Genomic DNA, 20,320 nt, shown 5'->3' on the forward strand with positions numbered 1-20,320 from the left:
AGATCAGCTGTATGTGCCAAACAATGGAAAATTCCTTAAAACTGTGGAGCTGATGGCTGAGTTTGATGCTGTACTCCAGGAGCATGTAAGAAGAGTCACCACCCAAGAAATGTATGCACACCACTACCTTGGAAAAAGAATTCAAAATGAGATCATACAGTTGCTGGCAACAAAAGTCAAACAGAAGATTGTGGCAGATCTGAAGTCAGCAAGTTATTACTCTGTTATTCTGCACTGCACACCTGACATCAGCCATACGGAACAAATGGCTTTAATGGTGAGTTTTGTAACAACAGCAGAACCTAGTGAAAATGTCCTTGCAGTGGTGACTGTCAGAGAGCATTTTCTAGAATTTATTCACATTGATGATACTACAGGAGCTGGTACGACAAATGTGCTTCTTAAAAAGTCAAAAGATAAGGGAATTGCGATAGCTGACATGAGAGGTCAGGGCTACGATAATGGTGCCAACATGAGAGGAAAGAACAGAGGAGTGTAGACACGGATCTGAGAGTTAAACCCTCGAGCTTTTTTTGTCCCATGCAGTTCTCATTCATTGAACTTGGTGGTCAGTGATGCAGCATCAGCTTCTAGTGAGGGTGCTGAATTTTTTAATGTAATTCAAAGCATCTGTGTATTTTTCTCTGCATCAACTCATTGATGGCAAATTTTGAAGCAACATCTGGGAACATCCTCTCTCACACTGAAACCACTGAGTGCCACACGATGGGAAAGTCGAGTGGAGGCGTTAAAGCCTATCAAACACCAAATTGGGAAGATAGATGATGCCATAGTTGCCATATGGAGGATAATGCTATGACAGGAAGTGTTCGTGGGAGAACAGTGGCAGAGGGAAATGGCATCACCAGAAACATACCTAACTTCAAATTTCTGTGTGGCTTAGTGTTGTGGCATGACATACTGTTTGAAATAAATGTTCTAAGCAAGAGACTCCAAGGTGTTGACCTTGAAATATCTGGAGCAATGGAACAGCTGGACAAAGCAAAGTCATACCTACAGTCTTATCGGTCAGATGAGGGATTTCAAAACGTTCTGAAGAGTGCACAGAAGTTGGCAGAGGAACTTCACACTGAAGCTATTTTCCCACCCATTCAAGAATACAAGAGTCACTGACAATGTCAGTGTCAAGAGACATTTTGATTGCAAAGCACAGGATAATCCCTTAAGAGACCCCAAACAACAATTCAAAGTTGAATTCTTTAACTAGGTGCTAGATTGTGCAATACAGTCAATTTAAGAACGTTTCATGCAGCTCAAGGAACACAGCAGTATATTTGGGATGTTGTATGATATTCCAAAACTCCTCACTATACCTGAAGAAGTCCTACACCAGCAATGCAGGGCACTGGAGACAGTGTTGACACATGATGACAAAATGGGGAAGAGATGGCCAGCCCTCTGTGGAGACAGAGGTGGTTAGGGACTATTTAGAAAAGCTGGACGTGCACAAGTCCATGGGGCCGGACGAGTTGCATCCGAGAGTGCTGAAGGAATTGGCGGCTGTGATTGCAGAGCCATTGGCCATTATCTTTGAAAACTCGTGGCGAACCGGGGAAGTCCCGGATGACTGGAAAAAGGCTAATGTAGTGCCAATCTTTAAAAAAGGGAAGAAGGAGGATCCTGGGAACTACAGGCCAGTCAGCCTCACTTCAGTCCCTGGAAAAATCATGGAGCAGGTCCTCAAAGAATCAATCCTGAAGCACTTGCATGAGAGGAAAGTGATCAGGAACAGCCAGCATGGATTCACCAAGGGAAGGTCATGCCTGACTAATCTAATTGCCTTTTATGATGAGATTACTGGTTCTGTGGATGAAGGGAAAGCAGTGGATGTATTGTTTCTTGACTTTAGCAAAGCTTTTGACACGGTCTCCCACAGTATTCTTGTCAGCAAGTTAAGGAAGTATGGGCTGGATGAATGCACTACAAGGTGGGTAGAAAGCTGGCTAGATTGTCGGGCTCAACGGGTAGTGATCAATGGCTCCATATCTAGTTGGCAGCCGGTATCAAGTGGAGTGCCCCAAGGGTCGGTCCTGGGGCCGGTTTTGTTCAATATCTTCATAAATGATCTGGAGGATGGTGTGGATTGCACTCTCAGCAAATTTGCGGATGATACTAAACTGGGAGGAGTGGTAGATACGCTGGAGGGGAGGGATAGGATACAGAAAGACCTAGACAAATTGGAGGATTGGGCCAAAAGAAATCTGATGAGGTTCAATAAGGATAAGTGCAGGGTCCTGCACTTAGGACGGAAGAACCCAATGCACAGCTACAGACTAGGGACCGAATGGCTAGGCAGCAGTTCTGCGGAAAAGGACCTAGGGGTGACAGTGGATGAGAAGCTGGATATGAGTCAGCAGTGTGCCCTTGTTGCCAAGAAGGCCAATGGCATTTTGGGATGTATAACTGGGGGCATAGCGAGCAGATCAAGGGATGTGATCGTTCCCCTCTATTCGACATTGGTGAGGCCTCATCTGGAGTACTGTGTCCAGTTTTGGGCCCCACACTTCAAGAAGGATGTGGATAAATTGGAGAGAGTCCAGCGAAGGGCAACAAAAATGATTAGGGGTCTGGAACACATGAGTTATGAGGAGAGGCTGAGGGAGCTGGGATTGTTTAGCCTGCAGAAGAGAAGAATGAGGGGGGATTTGATAGCTGCTTTCAACTACCTGAAAGGGGGTTCCAAAGAGGATGGCTCTAGACTGTTCTCAATGGTAGCAGATGACAGAACGAGGAGTAATGGTCTCAAGTTGCAGTGGGGAAGGTTTAGATTGGATATTAGGAAAAACTTTTTCACTAAGAGGGTGGTGAAACACTGGAATGCGTTACCTAGGGAGGTGGTAGAATCTCCTTCCTTAGAGGTTTTTAAGGTCAGGCTTGACAAAGCCCTGGCTGGGATGATTTAACTGGGAATTGGTCCTGCTTTGAGCAGGGGGTTGGACTAGATGACCTTCTGGGGTCCCTTCCAACCCTGATATTCTATGATTCTATGATGACATGCGCGATATTGATGCGAGTGACTTAGGTGGTGAACTGAAACCCTTTTCAAGATATATTTCAGCAGGATCAATTCCAAAGGCTGTCCTGGAATATATGTGCACAAATAAGATGACCATCCTCTTTCCAAACACTTTTGTTGCTCTGCGAATACTTCTAACACTTCCTGTAACAGTTGCCAGTGGAGAACGCAGCTTCTGCAAGCTGAAGTTAATAAAAACACATCTATGCTCCACAATGACACAAGAGAGGCTGGTCGGCCTTGCAAACATCTCAATAGAGCATGAGCTGGCCCAGACGGTGGACCTTCAGTAGGAATCAGTTCAAATCTTTGCAACCAAGAAGACACGGAAAGCACCACTTTGATTATTTAAACAGATAAAAATGCCAGTATTTACTATGCAGACAAGGAACGTTACATTTGCTGTTCAGGCATTTGAAAGTTGTGTTGTTTAAAATTTTTGAACAAGGCCTTTTAAGTTGTTCTCCTTTATTGGGGTAGGTAGCAGAACAGTACCATGTGAGGAGTAAAACAGGAAGAGGGCAGAATTGAGACCTTTCAAAGTTTTGGCCCAAGTGAGGGGGCATGGGGGCGTCATTTGAGCTCCCCTCAGGTGCCAAAATGTTGTGGGCCGGCCCTGTTCCAGAGCATCGCCCAGGGACTCCGTGACAGAGGGTACCACTGTGATAGCTTCCCCTTAGGCCAGCAACACTTCATCTATAAAATCTCCCACTTTTGGCTCGTGGCCATTAAAGGCAATACAGTCTGTGAAGCCAACTTCTTGCATAAATGAGGGTCGCTCGTGCTACAACATCAAGCTTGGTTGTTTCTGCTTTAATTTTATTTCTATCATCAGATTTCAAAGAGAGGTGTTCATGGCCTTTAATATTTGTTTCAACGAAAAGTTCGTTCGATACCTGGTCTATTTTAATTCCCCAGGGGACGTTTATAAAATCATTTGATCTTCTCAGGGGAATATATAAACACACACTGTGTGATAGCTGAAGTACAAATACTAGACACCTATGCATAAGCTTATTAAAAATTTCAGTATTTTAAACTGTTATTTAAACTCACTTATTTTTTTACTGAGTTCCGTGCACTCAAGCTTAACTAATGGGGTTAGCTGGTGGATAGTGAAACTCTGGAGTGTTCTCTGCTTGTGGTGCTGGAGAACTGGAGAGAGAGAAGTTGCCTCAAACTTCCCTGAAGATCTTTTTGGGATGGGAAAGTGGGGAAGGAACCACACCTGGAGGTCTTTGGAAGATGAAGGAAAGGAAGAAATGTTAGGATTACAAAATAGGTTGTAGATCATAAATAAGTCTACATTTTAATCACTGGTATTTTTAGAAAAAGTCATGGACAGGTCACAGGCAGTAAACGAAAATTCACGGTCCATGACCTGTCCAAGACTTTTACTATATACCCCTAAGTAAAACTTGGGCAGGGGGCTGTGGGTGCTCTGGGGGGGGTGGTGGTCTGGGAGGCGCTGCGGGTGCTAGGGGAGGTGCTCCAGGACCCTGCTGGTGCTGGGGGGGAGGTGGGCGGTGGGCAGCCCGGGACCCCCGCTGGTGCTGGCGGGCAGTGGCATGTGGCCCGGGAACGCTGCTGGTGCTGGGTTGGGGGAGGATTGGTGGGGCTGGCAGGCTCCATACCTGCATGTCCCTGCAGTTCCTAGGTGGCATAGGGGCCAGGTGCTGCTCCCGCCACAAGCACCGCCTGCGCAGCTCCCATTGGCCAGGAACCACAGCCAATGGGTGCTGCGGGGTCAGAGCCCCCTGGCCCCTCCACCTAGGAACTGAACTTCCATGCCAGTGGGAGCGAGGGAGCCCCCCACCCTGAGGTAAGCACCGCCCCGCACCCCTACTTCCCTGACCCTAGCCCTGAGCCCCCTCCCACACACCCAAACTGCTGCTGCTGGCTGCTGCAGAAGTCACAGAGGTCACGAAAAGTCACGGAATCTGTGACTTCCATGACTTCCGTGAGAGACTCAAAGTGTTAATCATAAAGCAAACTCTCCATTGATGACCTAAGAAGTGGGAGAGGTCTTTGGAGGAAGATGCTCAGGAAGGCATTGTCAAGGTTCCTCCCCCACTCTGAACTCTAGGGTACAGATGTGGGGACCTGCATGAAAAAACCTCCTAAGCTTATCTTTACCAGCTTAGGTCAAAACTTCCCCAAGGTACAAAATATTCCCCCCCGTTGTTCTTGGACTGGCCGCTACCACCACCAAACTAATACTGGTTACTGGGGAAGAGCTGTTTGGACGCGTCCTTCCCCCCAAAATACTTCCCAAAACCTTGCACCCCACTTCCTGGACAAGGTTTGGTAAAAAGCCTCACCAATTTGCCTAGGTGACTACAGACCCAGACCCTTGGATCTTAAGAACAATGAACAATCCTCCCAACACTTGCACCCCCCCTTTCCTGGGAAATGTTGGATAAAAAGCCTCACCAATTTGCATAGGTGACCACAGACCCAAACCCTTGGATCTGAGAACAATGAAAAAGCATTCAGTTTTTTACAAGAAGACTTTTAATAAAAAATAGAAGTAAATAAAAATAAAGAAATCCCCCCTGTAAAATCAGGATGGTAGATATCTTACAGGGTAATTAGATTCAAAAACATAGAGAACCCCTCTAGGCAAAACCTTAAGTTATAAAAAAGATACACAGATAGAAATAGTTATTCTATTCAGCACAATTCTTTTCTCAGCCATTTAAAGAAATCATAATCTAACACATACCTAGCTAGATTACTTACTAAAAGTTCTAAGACTCCATTCCTGTTCTGTCCCTGGCAAGAGCAGCATACCGACAGACACAGACCCTTTGTTTCTCTCCCTCCTCCCAGCTTTTGAAAGTATCTTGTCTCCTCATTGGTCATTTTGGTCAGGTGCCAGCGAGGTTACCTTTAGCTTCTTAACCCTTTACAGGTGAGAGGAGCTTTCTCCTGGCCAGGAGGGATTTCAAAGGGGTTTACCCTTCCCTTTATATTTATGACAGGCATAATAGCAGAGTGTTTAGATGTAGGGGTCTGAATATCACCACAATATCAGGACATCCAAATCTGCATATCACATTATTAATCCTTTACTACAGACTTTAACAATTGAAATCACTTACCTAGCTATTTTGCTGACATGAGCTGAGTGCACTTTGTATATTGTTTTTATAATTTTGCCAGTAGCACCTTTACTATTCTTAATTGCAGCCCAGTCATTCAGTTAAACTATTAGCATGTGGTTTTGAAAAATAAATTGTATGTTTCTCTCTTTTTGTAAGTGCAAGTAGAGTGTGCTGCAATAATCCACCAGAAGTGGAATTTTGCCTCTACTTTGTCTCCACTCCTATTAACAAAGGAGAATGGTCTCAGTCATCCAATCATTGAGCCTTTTGCATGGTGCTCGGAGGATATGGAGATCTTTAGGTCAACAGCAAAGCCTCTAATTTCTCTGAGAGACCAACACTTAGCTTTTCCCTTTGCCTGACTGGTGTGGAGTGTGTACGTGTGTCCACACTCAGTCACATATATATCTGTTCTGGCCTGAACTTCTCTACCAAACTGAATAGGCAAAGCACATGACCATGGAATGGTGTTTAATGAATCTTGTTCTTCCCCCATATGTTCTATAAAAACAATCTGCAAGTTGCAGCATGCCTGTGACAGCGAGCCAGCCATCAGTAGACAGGAAAAATTGACAGTGCATATGCATGCACACCCATAGGGGGTGGCAGAAGAAGATGTGCTGAATCTCACAGTGAAGGAGAGAAAAATAATGGTTGCACAGAGCACTGAGAGGAAGCAGCTATTTTATACATATAGTTCATCAGCTTAGAATGTGCATACTTGCCATTTACCTGTTTTGATTGGGACTATCCCAGGATTTAAAATCCAATCCCATGTATAGAGAGGCACTTCAGCCGCAGTCCCAGTTAGCAGACTGAATAGCTGTGGGTTTTTTTGTTTTATTTTTTTTAAAAATTAGCCTCCTACCAGCAGAGGATATAGCGCTGAGCATATATGTGAGCAGCAGCCTGTGGCTGTTCTTACACTGAGGCATGGAGTGTATGTGCCCTCAGACACCAACAGGAAAAGCAAGGGAGCATGGAACAGTTCCTTGCCTGCTACCCCCTCTCTAGAGCCTCAAGAGAGAACCAGAGGAGTTTTACGCTGATTGTCAATTATAAAGCTGCAATGACAGGTTTCAGAGTAGCAGCCGTGTTAGTCTGTATTCGCAAAAAGAAAAGGAGTACTAGTGGCACCTTAGAGACTAACCAATTTATTTGAGCATAAACTTTCGTGAGCTACAGCTCACTTCATCGGATGCATTCAGTGGAAAATACAGTGAGGAGATTTATATACACACAGAACATGAAAAAATGGAAATTGCACCATAGTGTCCAGGAAGTGGATCTCTTGTGTGGACTGGTCCAGGCTGAGGTTGATGGTGGGATGGAAATTGTTGAAATCATGGTGGAATTCCCTCCTCAGGCCCTATGCTACCAGCACTCCCAGCTATCTTCGAGACACCAGTGACTTCCTGAGGAAACTACAGTCCATCGGTGATCTTCCTGAAAACACCATCCTGGCCACTATGGATGTAGAAGCCCTCTACACCAACATTCCACATAAAGATGGACTACAAGCCGTCAGGAATAGTATCCCCGATAATGTCACGGCAAACCTGGTGGCTGAACTTTGTGACTTTGTCCTCACCCATACCTATTTCACATTTGGGGACAATGTATACCTTCATATCAGCAGCACTGCTATGGGTACCCGCATGGCCCCACAGTATGCCAACATTTTTATGGCTGACGTAGAACAACGCTTCCTCAGCTCTCATCCCCTAATGCCCCTACTGTACTTACGCTATATTGATGACATCTTCATCATCTGGACCCATGGAAAAGAAGCCCTAGAGGAATTCCACCATGATTTCAACAATTTCCATCCCACCATCAGCCTCAGCCTGGACCAGTCCACACAAGAGATCCACTTCCTGGACACTATGGTGCTAATAAGCGATGGTCACATAAACACCACCCTATACCGGAAACCTACTGACCGCTATTCCTACCTACATGCCTCCAGCTTTCACCCAGACCACACCACACGATCCATTGTCTACAGCCAAGCTCTACGATACAACCGCATTTGCTCCAACCCCTCAGACAGAGACAAACACCTACAAGATCTCTATCAAGCATTCTTACAACTACAATACCCACCTGCTGAAGTGAAGAAACAAATTGACAGAGCCAGAAGAGTACCCAGAAGTCACCTACAACAGGACAGGCCCAACAAAGATAATAACAGAACGCCGCTAGCCATCACCTTCAGCCCCCAACTAAAACCTCTCCAACGCAGCATCAAGGATCTACAACCTATCCTGAAGGATGACCCATCACTCTCACAAGTCTTGGGAGACAGGCCAGTCCTTGCCTACAGACAAACCCCCAACCTGAAGCAAATACTCACCAGCAACCACACACCACACAACAGAACCACTAACCCAGGAACCTATCCTTGCAACAAAGCCCATTGCCAACAGTCTCCACATATCTATTCAGGGGACACCATCATAGGGCCTAATCACATCAGCCACATTATCAGAGGCTCATTCACCTGCACATCTACCAATGTGATATATGCCATCATGTGCCAGCAATGCCCCTCTGCCATGTACATTGGTCAAACTGGACAGTCTCTACGTAAAAGAATAAATGGACACAAATCAGACGTCAAGAATTATAACATTCATAAACCAGTCGGAGAACACTTCAATCTCTCTGGTCACTCGATTACAGACCTAAAAGTTGCAATTCTTCAACAAAAAAACTTCAGAAACAGACTCCGAGAGACTGCTGAATTGGAATTAATTTGCAAACTGGATACAATTAACTTAGGCTTGAATAGAGACTGGGAGTGGATGTGTCATTACACAAAGTAAAACTATTTCCCCATGTTTATTTCCGTCCCCAACCCCCCACTGCTCCTCAGATGTTCCTGTTAACTGCTGGCAATGGCCCACCTTGATTATCACTACGAAAGGTTTTCTCCCCCCGCCTCCCCCGCTCTTCTGCTGGTAATAGCTCATCTTAAGTGATCACTCTCCTTACAATGTGTATGATAACACCCATTTTTTCATGTTCTGTGTGTATATAAATCTCCTCACTGTATTTTCCACTGAATGCATCCGATGAAGTGAGCTGTAGCTCACGAAAGCTTATGCTCAAATAAATTGGTTAGTCTCTAAGGTGCCACTAGTACTCCTTTTCTTGTAGCTGCAATGTGAATCAAACACCAAAGATCTTTACTCACAACAGGAGAAGGGTACAGTTGTTCTTGTGCTTTTGATGTAGATGCTGGCAAGTGTAAACAATACAGGAGGGTTGAAGAATAATGATCAGTAAAGTGTATATTTTATAATACCAGTAAGACGTTATGGGGAATGTTGTGCTGATATAACGCCACTTCCTGGGTGCAACACTTGGCACTGGGCCTTGTATTTTGCCCACTCAAGGTGTGGTGTTATTTGTATTTGGCAATTTCCATGAATAATTAGGATGAGCTAGAACAATGTGGCAGAGGAATCCACTTTAAGAGTGTTGGACCTGTTAGGCTAGCAGTCGAGACATTTCTTCACTGCCAGAAGTATCTAAATTAGCATGCCCATGTCTTCTCTTCCTCTTCAAGGAATGCCAGAAGGAAACACTGTAGAGGGTGAGCATGGAATTGATACCATGGAACCAACACCAGGTGTGAGACTGAAGTACTCCTCCATCTTATCAGGTTCAGAGCTTGCTGTCTTGGCTGTTCTGTGCATTCTTGATAATGAATTTGCATTTGAGTTCTTGTCTGGGAAGGAAGAGGCTTTTTCTTTTGCTGTCTGTCTCTCTGTGGGTTGCTGCTGCTATTTATTTATTTGTACTACTGTAGTGCTGAAGACCCCAACTGACGTGACAAATACAGAATAAGAGGCATTCACTACCTCTAAAGGCACACAATCTAATTAGACAAAAGAAACAAAAGATGGGAGGAAGTATTATGGCCACCATTTTAAAGATGGGGAATTGACAGAGTTAAAGGGTAGGATTTTCAAATGCACCCAGTGCTGGCCTAACTCTGCTCCCATTGAAGTAAAGTTAGGCCGATGCTGAGTGCCTTTGAAAATCCTACCTGGAGGGACCTGCCCAACGTCTCACAAACTAGCCTTTACTGGAAATTAAGATGATTGGCCATGAAACTGAGGAATCTATAAGGGGACTGTAATTGGAATGTAATCAGAGACATGCCTTTCAGACTGATTGAGATCATAGAATCATAGAATATCAGGGTTGGAAGGGACCCCTGAAGGTCATCTAGTCCAACCCCCTGCTCGAAGCAGGACCAATTCCCAGTTAAATCATCCCAGCCAGGGCTTTGTCAAGCCTGACCTTAAAAACCTCTAAGGAAGGAGATTCTACCACCTCCCTAGGTAACGCATTCCAGTGTTTCACCACCCTCTTAGTGAAAAAGTTTTTCCTAATATCCAATCTAAGGTCATCTAGTCCAACCCCCTGCTCGAAGCAGGACCAATTCCCAGTTAAATCATCCCAGCCAGGGCTTTGTCAAGCCTGACCTTAAAAACCTCTAAGGAAGGAGATTCTACCACCTCCCTAGGTAACGCATTCCAGTGTTTCACCACCCTCTTAGTGAAAAAGTTTTTCCGAATATCCAATCTAAACCTCCCCCACTGCAACTTGAGACCATTACTCCTCGTTCTGTCATCTGCTACCATTGAGAACAGTCTAGAGCCATCCTCTTTGGAACCCCCTTTCAGGTAGTTGAAAGCAGCTATCAAATCCCCCCTCATTCTTCTCTTCTGCAGGCTAAACAATCCCAGCTCCCTCAGCCTCTCCTCATAACTCATGTATTCTAGACCCCTAATCATTTTTGTTGCCCTTCGCTGGACTCTCTCCAATTTATCCACATCCTTCTTGTAGTGTGGGGCCCAAAACTGGACACAGTACTCCAGATGAGGCCTCACCAATGTCGAATAGAGGGGAACGATCACGTCCCTCGATCTGCTCGCTATGCCCCTACTTATACATCCCAAAATGCCATTGGCCTTCTTGGCAACAAGGGCACACTGCTGACTCATATCCAGCTTCTCGTCCACTGTCACCCCTAGGTCCTTTTCTGCAGGAAAGGAATGAGGAATCTTCCTAGTTTATGGCTGCCAGTGTTAACTATGGGGATTAATCTTTGATTGTCTGGTATTTTTTGTGAACTGATTCAGCCACATCAGAGGAATTAGTATGATGCTGCTGAAATCTGCCTAGGACCATAGGGTGTTGCTGGTGGTGTCTCTCTTCTGAGGATTGAGATGGGAAGACAGAAAGAGCTGTATGAAGTACCTTTCACTGACTAACGAGAGAACCCAGAAAATTAAGGTGACCTTGGACCATTCATCCAGAGAGAGAGAGAGAGAGAGAACCTCAGAATTCCATGGAGTGGGGACAGCCAGAAATGATGGCAGCTAGCCTTCCCCAGTCCAGGCCAAAGTTTGGGTCTAGAATTGCATTTGCGAAGGGATGAAGCTTGTATTACAGGTATTTGGAGCTGGTGGGCCAGGTGATTTTCAGATGAGAAAAATACATCATGTTCCTTCTTGAGGAGAGTAGAAGGACTGAGGTCTATATCCTTCTTATCAACTGAAAACTATTCAAGTGCCCATGCACCTCTTTTAACTGAGGTTAGTCAACAGCTCCTCTGAAGGTGAAAATCTGTTACCACTCTAAAGTATTCTCTAATTAGGCTAGTACTTAAAAATAAATCATTCAATGCAACTGAATTCTCAAAACTGTTACTCAGTACCTTGCCTTTCTTCCTACAAATCCTAGTTCAGCAGCTCATCAGCAAGGGTCTCTCCCCACTCCACTCAGATACTGCTAATAGCCTGGACCTCATTTAGTTGAGTAAAGGGCCTGCCCTGTTGTTGGTCTTCCTCTTGTGTCTAATGTCTTTGTTGAATGTTTTCTTGTTACCCTTTGTGTTTCTAGCTAGTCTGATCTCATTTTGTGCCTTGGCCTTTCTAATTTTCTCCCTACATACTTGTGTTTGTTTATATTCATCCTTTGTAATTTAACCTATTTTCCACTTTTTGTAGGACTCTTTTTTTTGATTTTTAGATCCATTGAAGATCTCCTAGTTAAGTTAAATGTCTCTAGTGTCAAAAGCTCTCCATAGTTACTAATCACAAGCTTTTGGTGGCAATCTGAGGTCTCAAGTCAGCCATATCTACATTGATTGCATTAGGGATGCAGTGGTAGGCATAGCTCTTTCTTGCTTGCAGTTACAATATTGAATACCAGAAATCAACAGACATTGATAATGCCAGTGGTTTATCAAGGTAACCACATGAAGTTCAGGAGAGTTCTGCTGAGGAAGGGGAAGCTTCCATTTGTTCTGATACTAATGGAAAATCTCTGGCCTCTAAAGGTAGTGTTGTGCAGACTTAATAGGGTGGGAGTACAGAGTGAATTTCAGGAGGGTCCATGGGGCAGTAGCTCTCTGTAAGCACTGACCATGTGGTTCTGTTGGAGCTGCACTGCCATGGAATAGGGTTGCAGGGTGGGTGGAAGGACTTCTGTGCAGACGTCCCTAGCCCCCTGTTAATCTCCTGAGATCCGTGGGTTTTGTAGACATGCCTTGAAGCTTGTTCCCAGCTCCCTTCTCCCCCAAAGGAATAATTCAGGAGCAATTTCACCCCCCTTTAGCTCTATCTTGTACGCATCTCTGTGGGATGGGGTGATCAGGCCTGGTAGCACTTTTGATTGTATGTATATCTCTCTGTATAGATTGCCATTGTATATAATACATTTGATTTCTTGGCTGTCTTTCCCACTTTACTTTGACTGGAAAAGCATAAACTGCATGTAAGGTTTGGAGATCAGATCATACCCTCTTGATATCGTGCGGTAAGTACCCTGATCACTTCATATTACATTTATTATTTCTGGCAATATCATGGTTCTAATTTTGGAACCTAAGTGGGGTTTTATAACACTTGTATATATTTGGATATTTGACTACCTTCTGGTTATGTTTAAGCACAGAGGTGCTGCACTTGTTCCCTGCCCTAATACCATTGTTTGGAATCCCCATTAGTCATACATTTACATAGCCCTGGATGATCACAAAGTGGCATTGCCAAAACCTTGTAGTATCTCAAGTGCTATGTGCTGTAATTGTAGGATGACTTGAACATGTGAGGCATTATTGCAACCAGTTTGGTACTTATATATACTGCTGAGGTCATACACTTTTACACTCAACTGAAATATACTGATGAAAAGCACTATATAAGAGAGGCATTATTGTTATTACAAATACCACATTAATTTATTGCCTCAAATGCAGCTGCATGTAGATAAATATAGACACATACAAATGTAACAACCCACATACGAAAACAAAAATATGTAAATGCTCATCAGAGAAATATGAAATTTTCCTTACTGCTCTTCAGGTCATAGAGGTAAATTAGGGCTGTTGAACAATTAAAAAAATTAATACCCACCATTTTTTCCCCATGGGTGCTCCAGCCCCGGAGGATCCACAGAGTTGGCGCCTATGCAAAATCCCACATGTGTACACTATACCATAGTTTGGTTTTATCTTACATACTTGAAAAATTTGAATATGAGCAGATCATAGTCCTGATTTATGGATCCTCAAATGTTAGGGAAATCAGCTCATGGATTTACTAAGTGTACCCCTGAGAATTGGTTTGGAAAGTCCTGGTGAACTGAGGAGGTCTTGTACAAGAAGACTTGAGAAAAACAAATGGAACATTTACACTTGAAAAACGAGGGCATCCTATAAGTTATATCCCTAGAGACATAATGGAACAAACATAACAAAGTCACAAACCATTTGCAACTAGATGATACAACCATCACTGACATCAGTGAACACCTGTTCACAGAGTAAGTGTTCATCGTCAACATCAGAAAGGATTGCACAATTTAGTCCTTAGAAACAGTAAGTAGCATGGGACCATGAGCTAAAAGTAGCATATGCCTTAATAAAGAAAAATGTTACCAGACAAACATGAGTGCTTATATATAGAACTATATTAGCAGATGAAGGGAAAGCTGCTTATGTCATATTTTTGGATTTTCACAATTTGATACAGTATCTCCTGAAATCTTCCTCTCGGTTAATTTTAATTGACCTGGATAGGAACACTGTCATGTGTATTGAACATGGGCTTGAAAGACCATTCAAAGTTTAACAGCTTTGGGTTAGGTGTCTAGCGGGGTACTACATGTTGGTGTTAGATCTGGTTTTAGTTATCATTTTCAATAGTGATTTGGAAATAAACAGTGTATTCGTGCAAGTTACAGGTGATGCCTGATTGGAAGGAGTTGTGAACACCATTTAGGACAGAAAGAACATGAAAAGATCTAGAGAAATTAAATATATGGGAAGAAAATTTCAAAATGAAAACAGAGTTTGGGAAAAACCCAAGTCTGGGAAATGTAATTTGGAAACACAGATATTCAATATATGGGAGAAACCTGGGAGCAGTAATACTGGAAGACACCTAGGAGCTAGAAGAGGACACCAAAGCAGGCACTAGTTTGCAATGCAATATGGCACCAAAATATGGCTAGACTAAATCTGGAGTGCATTGACTTGGACATCGCATCATGGGGTTGGTGAGAATAGTCTTATTTCTCTTTCTCTCCATGGATCTAATATGACCTGTGCCTGAGCATTGCTTTTGGTTGTGGCCCACTTCACCAGACATTATTGATAAATTAGAGGGTATTGAGAGAAGAACTACTAATAAGAACAGGAGTTTGGAGGACTTGATTTTGTGATGGAAAAAGCTATATATATGTATAGCATGGGTAAGCAATGATTAATGGGGGTACATAGGTCTACAATTAAAACACTGTAGCACTTCAGTGAAGATGCGAGTAGGCTGATGGGGGGGCTTTTCCCATTGGCATAGGTACTCCGCCTCCGCGAGAAGCCCGTCAACATAGCGCTGTCTATGCTGTGGGTTAGGTTGGTTTACCTGCATTGCTCAGAGTGTGGATTTTTTTACATCCGAGTGACATAGTTATCCTGATGTAATTTCCTAGCACAGACCTGGCCATAGTCGACAAATATTTGAAAAGAGTTATCACAAAGAGGTGACATTATTAGTTAGGAATGAGTAAAGGTTGCATGAGTAATGGGCTTGAATTAAGAAAGTTTTCTTGACATTCAGCCTAAATTTTCCCTTTCTGAGAGTAAAATGGATGAGGTTGCTGAATAATCTCCCAGGAAAATGGTCAATGTAGCATCTCATGGATCTTTAGAACTAGACTGAACAAAGTGCAGGAAAATGTAATGGAGGAAACTTTCCTGCATTGGCAGGGAAATAGATGAGAAGACATAAATGTTCATAGACTATCATGGTTGGAAGGGACCTCAGGAGGCCATCTAGTCCAACCCCCTGCTTGAAGCAGGACCAATCCCCAATTTTTGCCCCAGATCCCTAAATTATCCCCTCAAGGATTGAACTCACAACCCCGGGTTTAGCAGGCCAATGCTCAAACCACTGAGCTATCCCTCCCTCTGTTCTGTACCATCTCTGTTCTGAGTGTCAGAATGGAATAAATATGTTCTGTCTGTGCCATGGGCAGAAGGCTCATATCCCCTTTGGTCCAGGATAAATGGTTTGTCCAATGAGTCTGTTGGCATTTTTACTACCAACAGACTACCAGTGAAAGATCTGATGGTGACTTGAATTTCCTTTAGAGAAATATTCCTCATCCAAAGGCTAGAAAAACCAGTTTTACAAGATGCACAAGGAAAATGCACCTCAATTGCGGGTACTCCACCCAAATTTATTCATAATCATTTAACATAGATTTGTTTAAGGGAGGTGTTGTGAAACAGGGATAAGGGGAGGTTTTGGTTCTCTTTGGGATGCAGATGCTCAGTGTCCTTTTAAAATACATTTCTAAGGAGTCCTTCAGAGGCTGAACATTCAGATTTTCATCCAGAGCTTTTATACTTCAAATTGGGTCTGCACCAGATTGTAGCTGTCTGTGTAGTGTATGACTGTGGAGTCAGGGACATTACTCTATTAGTAAGTACTCTGTGTGTGTATGTTTGGGATGAGGTCTTATGAATAAGGCTAAGATTTTGTGATAGTTATTGTTAGTAAAAGTCACTGACAGGTCACAGGCAATAAACAAAAATTCATGGAAGCTCCATTGTTTCCCCTGCCACCTTGGTGGCTGGGAGCTATGGGATTTCCCCTCTGCCTGCGGCAGCTGGAAACTGCAGGGTGACGATATTGCCCAAAGAGGAAAATAGGAGAGCCCCAGCTGCTTGCCCGAGGTGTCCCCCTCCCCCCGCGTTAGGCTGTCACCGTCACTGGAACCCTGAGGAAGGCCCCCTCAGGAGTCTGTCACCTATTTCTGGAACCTCACGGGGGCCCCCTGTTGCTGCTGTCACCAGAACCCTGCCAGGGCCCCGCTGGCTGCCAGTTCTGGAGTCCCGCAGCCGCTGGAGGAGAAGCAGAGAATGTCACAGAGGTCTCTGGAAGTCACGGATTCTGTGACTTCCATGACCTCCATGACATAAACGTAGCCTTATTTATGAACTGGGATCATGTGTGCACTACATAGATGCTAAAAATACACCAACGACTTTGGTAAGAGTAGGGGTGGTCCTTGGACAAAATTGCCACTCCTAATCCCTTCCCAAGTGCTGTGCTGTTGGTTGCTAGCCTCCAGCCTACAGATGACTGCATTTTAGTGGTGGTGTATATAGTTTATGAAGTGATTTTCTCTGATGCCCTCAAGAAGTGAGTGAACAATAACAGTCAGCTTGAGCTAGATTGTGACTTGGACTAACTATATGCCCCTGCAGGGAACTATAACTTACTTGTATGGGCTTCCAAAATCCTGGAGCAGGTGGGGAGGGAAGGGTGAACTAGGCAGAGTAGGGACATGAACCTGCATCTCCTATGTTGTAGGCAAGCATCCTAATGACTAGGCTGTTGCGGATGGGGAGTGGGTGCTCCATTTGTCTTTGGTTTTGACCAGCAATTTCATCCTGGATCTGAGAAACCTTCCCTGACAAAAGCTCTGTTGAAACTGGCACATTACCATGGAAAGTTTAGGTTTAGACAAATTGGCATTTTCCGACTGAAAAACCATTTTGTTGAAAAATTCCTGAGTAGCTTTAGTTATTACACTTTGATGCATGGAGGACGTAGGGAAGCCATCGTCCCTCAGAGGGTGTCTCTCAGGTGTAGTGCTGGCAGGGACTATTCCTGGGCTGGATTATATTTAAATATATTAATTCCTTTGAACGGAACCAACAAGATCAGCAAATTCCTACTGTGAAGCTGTAGGTTCTTATTGCTGTAACCCTTTTCCTTCCTCACCCTGTCCCCTCCCTACTGTTTATCATCTCCACTGGTCATATCTTAACATAGATTGTAAGTTTCAGGGCAGGGACTTTATAGTTGTACTGTAAAGTGTCCAGTATGCTTTTCAGTGCTGTAAAATTAATTGGCCGTGTGTGCTGATATCCTTTGGGGATTACAGGTTCTGTATAACTGTACTGCATTGTTCGTTATTATTTGCTAGAAAGCTGTACTTGAGAGGATGAGGCCCCACTGATCTCAGTGTCCTCAGTAAGGTAAATCAAGGCAGCTGCAAAATCAATATTCCCATCTTCCATTAACTCAGTAGACTTGCCTTAATAGGCTGAGGAAAAGATGAAGAGATTGCTTAATTTTTGGAAATGATAGAGGGGTGGGGCTCTGAGTCAGTTAATAAAACACCTGCTTGTTCACTTCTGCCAGTGTAAAGACTGTACAGGAATCACTGCTGGCTGTGCGGGACATAGTACTCAAGTGCCCTCGTTATCAGCTGACTTGTATGCAACAGGGACCGTGATGGGATCAAATTCAAGTTCCAATCAGGTAAGGAAAACCCCACCAAAGCTCAACAAAATTGTTTGAGGTTCCAAATCAGATGTTTCACATGAGAAGAAGTGGCGAGAGTTCTGCTTGAACTGTGGGGAGGATCTGGGAAGAGCAAGTCTGCTGTTCCTCAGGTATCCTCAGTTGCAAGGGTTGTCCTCCTACTGCATGTTGTTGTAGTAACTAAACTGTATGCCTAACAACATTACTAAAACAAGTTTATGCAGAATAACCTGCTGTTCAGTGCAGTGGGGAACTATCATGGTCTCGGAGGGCTTATTGAGTATCTTTAAATTTGGTTTTAACGTGGGATTGTAAATATGAAATTATAATAAAAGCAGAAATGGAAGATTTTTTTAAAATGTAACCATTTCTGCTCTCGATTTTTCAGGGCCTAAGCAGCATCCCAGGACAAAAAATGAAAGAGGTGGGTACTAAACAGGTGGAATGTCACTAAATGCTGTCCAGTGCTGATTATAAGAAAATGTTAGGAACAAAATCTGTTTGAGATCCGGTTTGGGGCGGGAAGAGTAGTGACATATTTGCTAAGCACCATTCAATTTAACTTTAGGGGTGAAATATCTGTATGTATAACAGTTGGATCTAACCAGTCTAATCTATCTGTCTATGATATTTCTAATGTGTGCCTATCATTGTCATATTGCATCTAGGCACGAGTTCATCTATTCTGTGTTCATTTTAAAATGTCTTGCTCTCTCTGTGTTTTGATTTTGGTGCAGGAACATGCATGCTTTGTGTCTCCAACACTTCAGAGACAGGATTTGTTTAAGGGGAGCCTCTCATTTATTAATTTCAATTTATTTGACTTGCTTTTTGGAGTTGCAGTGCTATGGCATAGCACTTTAAGTGCACTACACAATACAACTTTTTAAAGCATACCCTACAAGGAACATGTCAGAAATGTGTTTATTGGTGTTAGGTGTACCTAACCTTTGTTCCCCCCCTTGGAGAATTTAGAGGCTAATGATAGGACAGGGAACGCTGAGAGAAAAAAATGCTTAAAATGAAAGAAGGCTCACAGAGGGATGGGGGCAGTGACGAGCTGCCACAATCTTAACAACCGGTTCCCTCACCATCCCATGAGGAGGTCATGGCCTGCCCCCCGGGACCCCTGCCCCATCCACCCCCCTCTCCTGTCTCCTGACTGCCCCTGGAACCGGGCAGGAGGGTCTCATGGGCCACTGTTGTGGGTGCCCGCCCTGGCCCACCCCTAAGAGCCAGAGGGACCTGCCGGGGGGTGAGGTGGGGAGTCCCGGCGGTGCTTACCTAGGGTGGCTCCTGGGAAGCATCTGGCAGGTCCCTCTGGCTCCTATGGGCGGGGTAGCATAGCTGGGGGGGCAGGGGGAGCAACTGCTCCCCCTCACTGATCACATCAAAAGTGGGGCCTTAGGTGCCGACCCCATGGGTGCTCCGGGGCTGGAGCACCCACGGGGAAAATTTAAAAAAAAAAAAAAAAAAGTAGCTCCATGCCCTGCCTCAGTTCACCTCAGCTCTGCCTCCGCCCCTGAACACGCCGCCCCGCTCTGCTTCTCCGCCCCCCCAGTTTCCTGCGAATCAGCTGTTTGTGCGGGAAGCCTGGGAGGGCAGAAAAGCAAACGGCGGCTTCATGCTCATGCACAGGGAGGTGGAGTTGAGCTGGGGTGGGGAGTGGTTTCCCTGCGCCCCTGGGTTACCCGCTGCAGCGCGGGTGGCCCTCCTTGCGCGCCCCACCCCCAGCAAACAGCTGATTCCCGGGAAGCCGGGGGGGGGGGAGGAGAAGCAGAGCAGGACGGAGTGTAACACACGGGTGGAGGCGGAGTGGAGGTGAGCTGGGGCTGGGAGCAGGGAGGGGAGCTGCCGGTGGGTGCTCTGCACCCACCAAATTTTCCCTGTGGGTGCTCCAGCCCCAGAGCACCCATGCCACTTTTGGCTGGTTGTTAAATTTAGAAGCCCTTTTAGAACCCACATTTTCTTTCCTGTGTTCCAAATAGCACCTCAGTTTTTTAAAATGGAAAGAATGGAAACAGGTTTACTGTTTGTTGTTTATATTTGATGTCTGTACTTTTGATGTTTTTTCCTCATTGTGAATAACAAAAATAGATCAGTCAGTTACTCTTTAGCTTCTAGTCAGTTTCCCTCTGATGCATTAGCCACATGCTATAACAATTGGGTTACAAACACTACAGAAAATATTTTTATTTAAAAAAAAATTTAAATTAATTACCATTGGTGGTTTTAAAAGAATCCTAGAAGAATTTCTATTGGTTTAAACTTTAGCAAAAGTTATTTTTCACAAAATCTAAACTTGGGGC

General features: G+C 44.3%; 1 protein-coding gene across 1 annotated transcript in view; it reads left to right on the forward strand.

Annotated features, from left to right (window-relative positions):
• The window catches only part of LOC140913609 (cytosolic phospholipase A2 epsilon-like), an 88,113-nt gene that overhangs the window by 21,709 nt on the left and 46,084 nt on the right, over nucleotides 1-20,320 (forward strand). The window contains exon 6 of the mRNA XM_073350336.1: nucleotides 17,889-18,008. Coding sequence (XP_073206437.1) covers nucleotides 17,889-18,008 — 120 coding nt within the window. The remainder of the gene's footprint in view (nucleotides 1-17,888; nucleotides 18,009-20,320) is intronic.

The sequence above is a fragment of the Lepidochelys kempii genome, chromosome 6 (genome assembly GCF_965140265.1).
Source record: "Lepidochelys kempii isolate rLepKem1 chromosome 6, rLepKem1.hap2, whole genome shotgun sequence".
Classification (NCBI taxonomy): Eukaryota; Metazoa; Chordata; order Testudines; family Cheloniidae; genus Lepidochelys; species Lepidochelys kempii.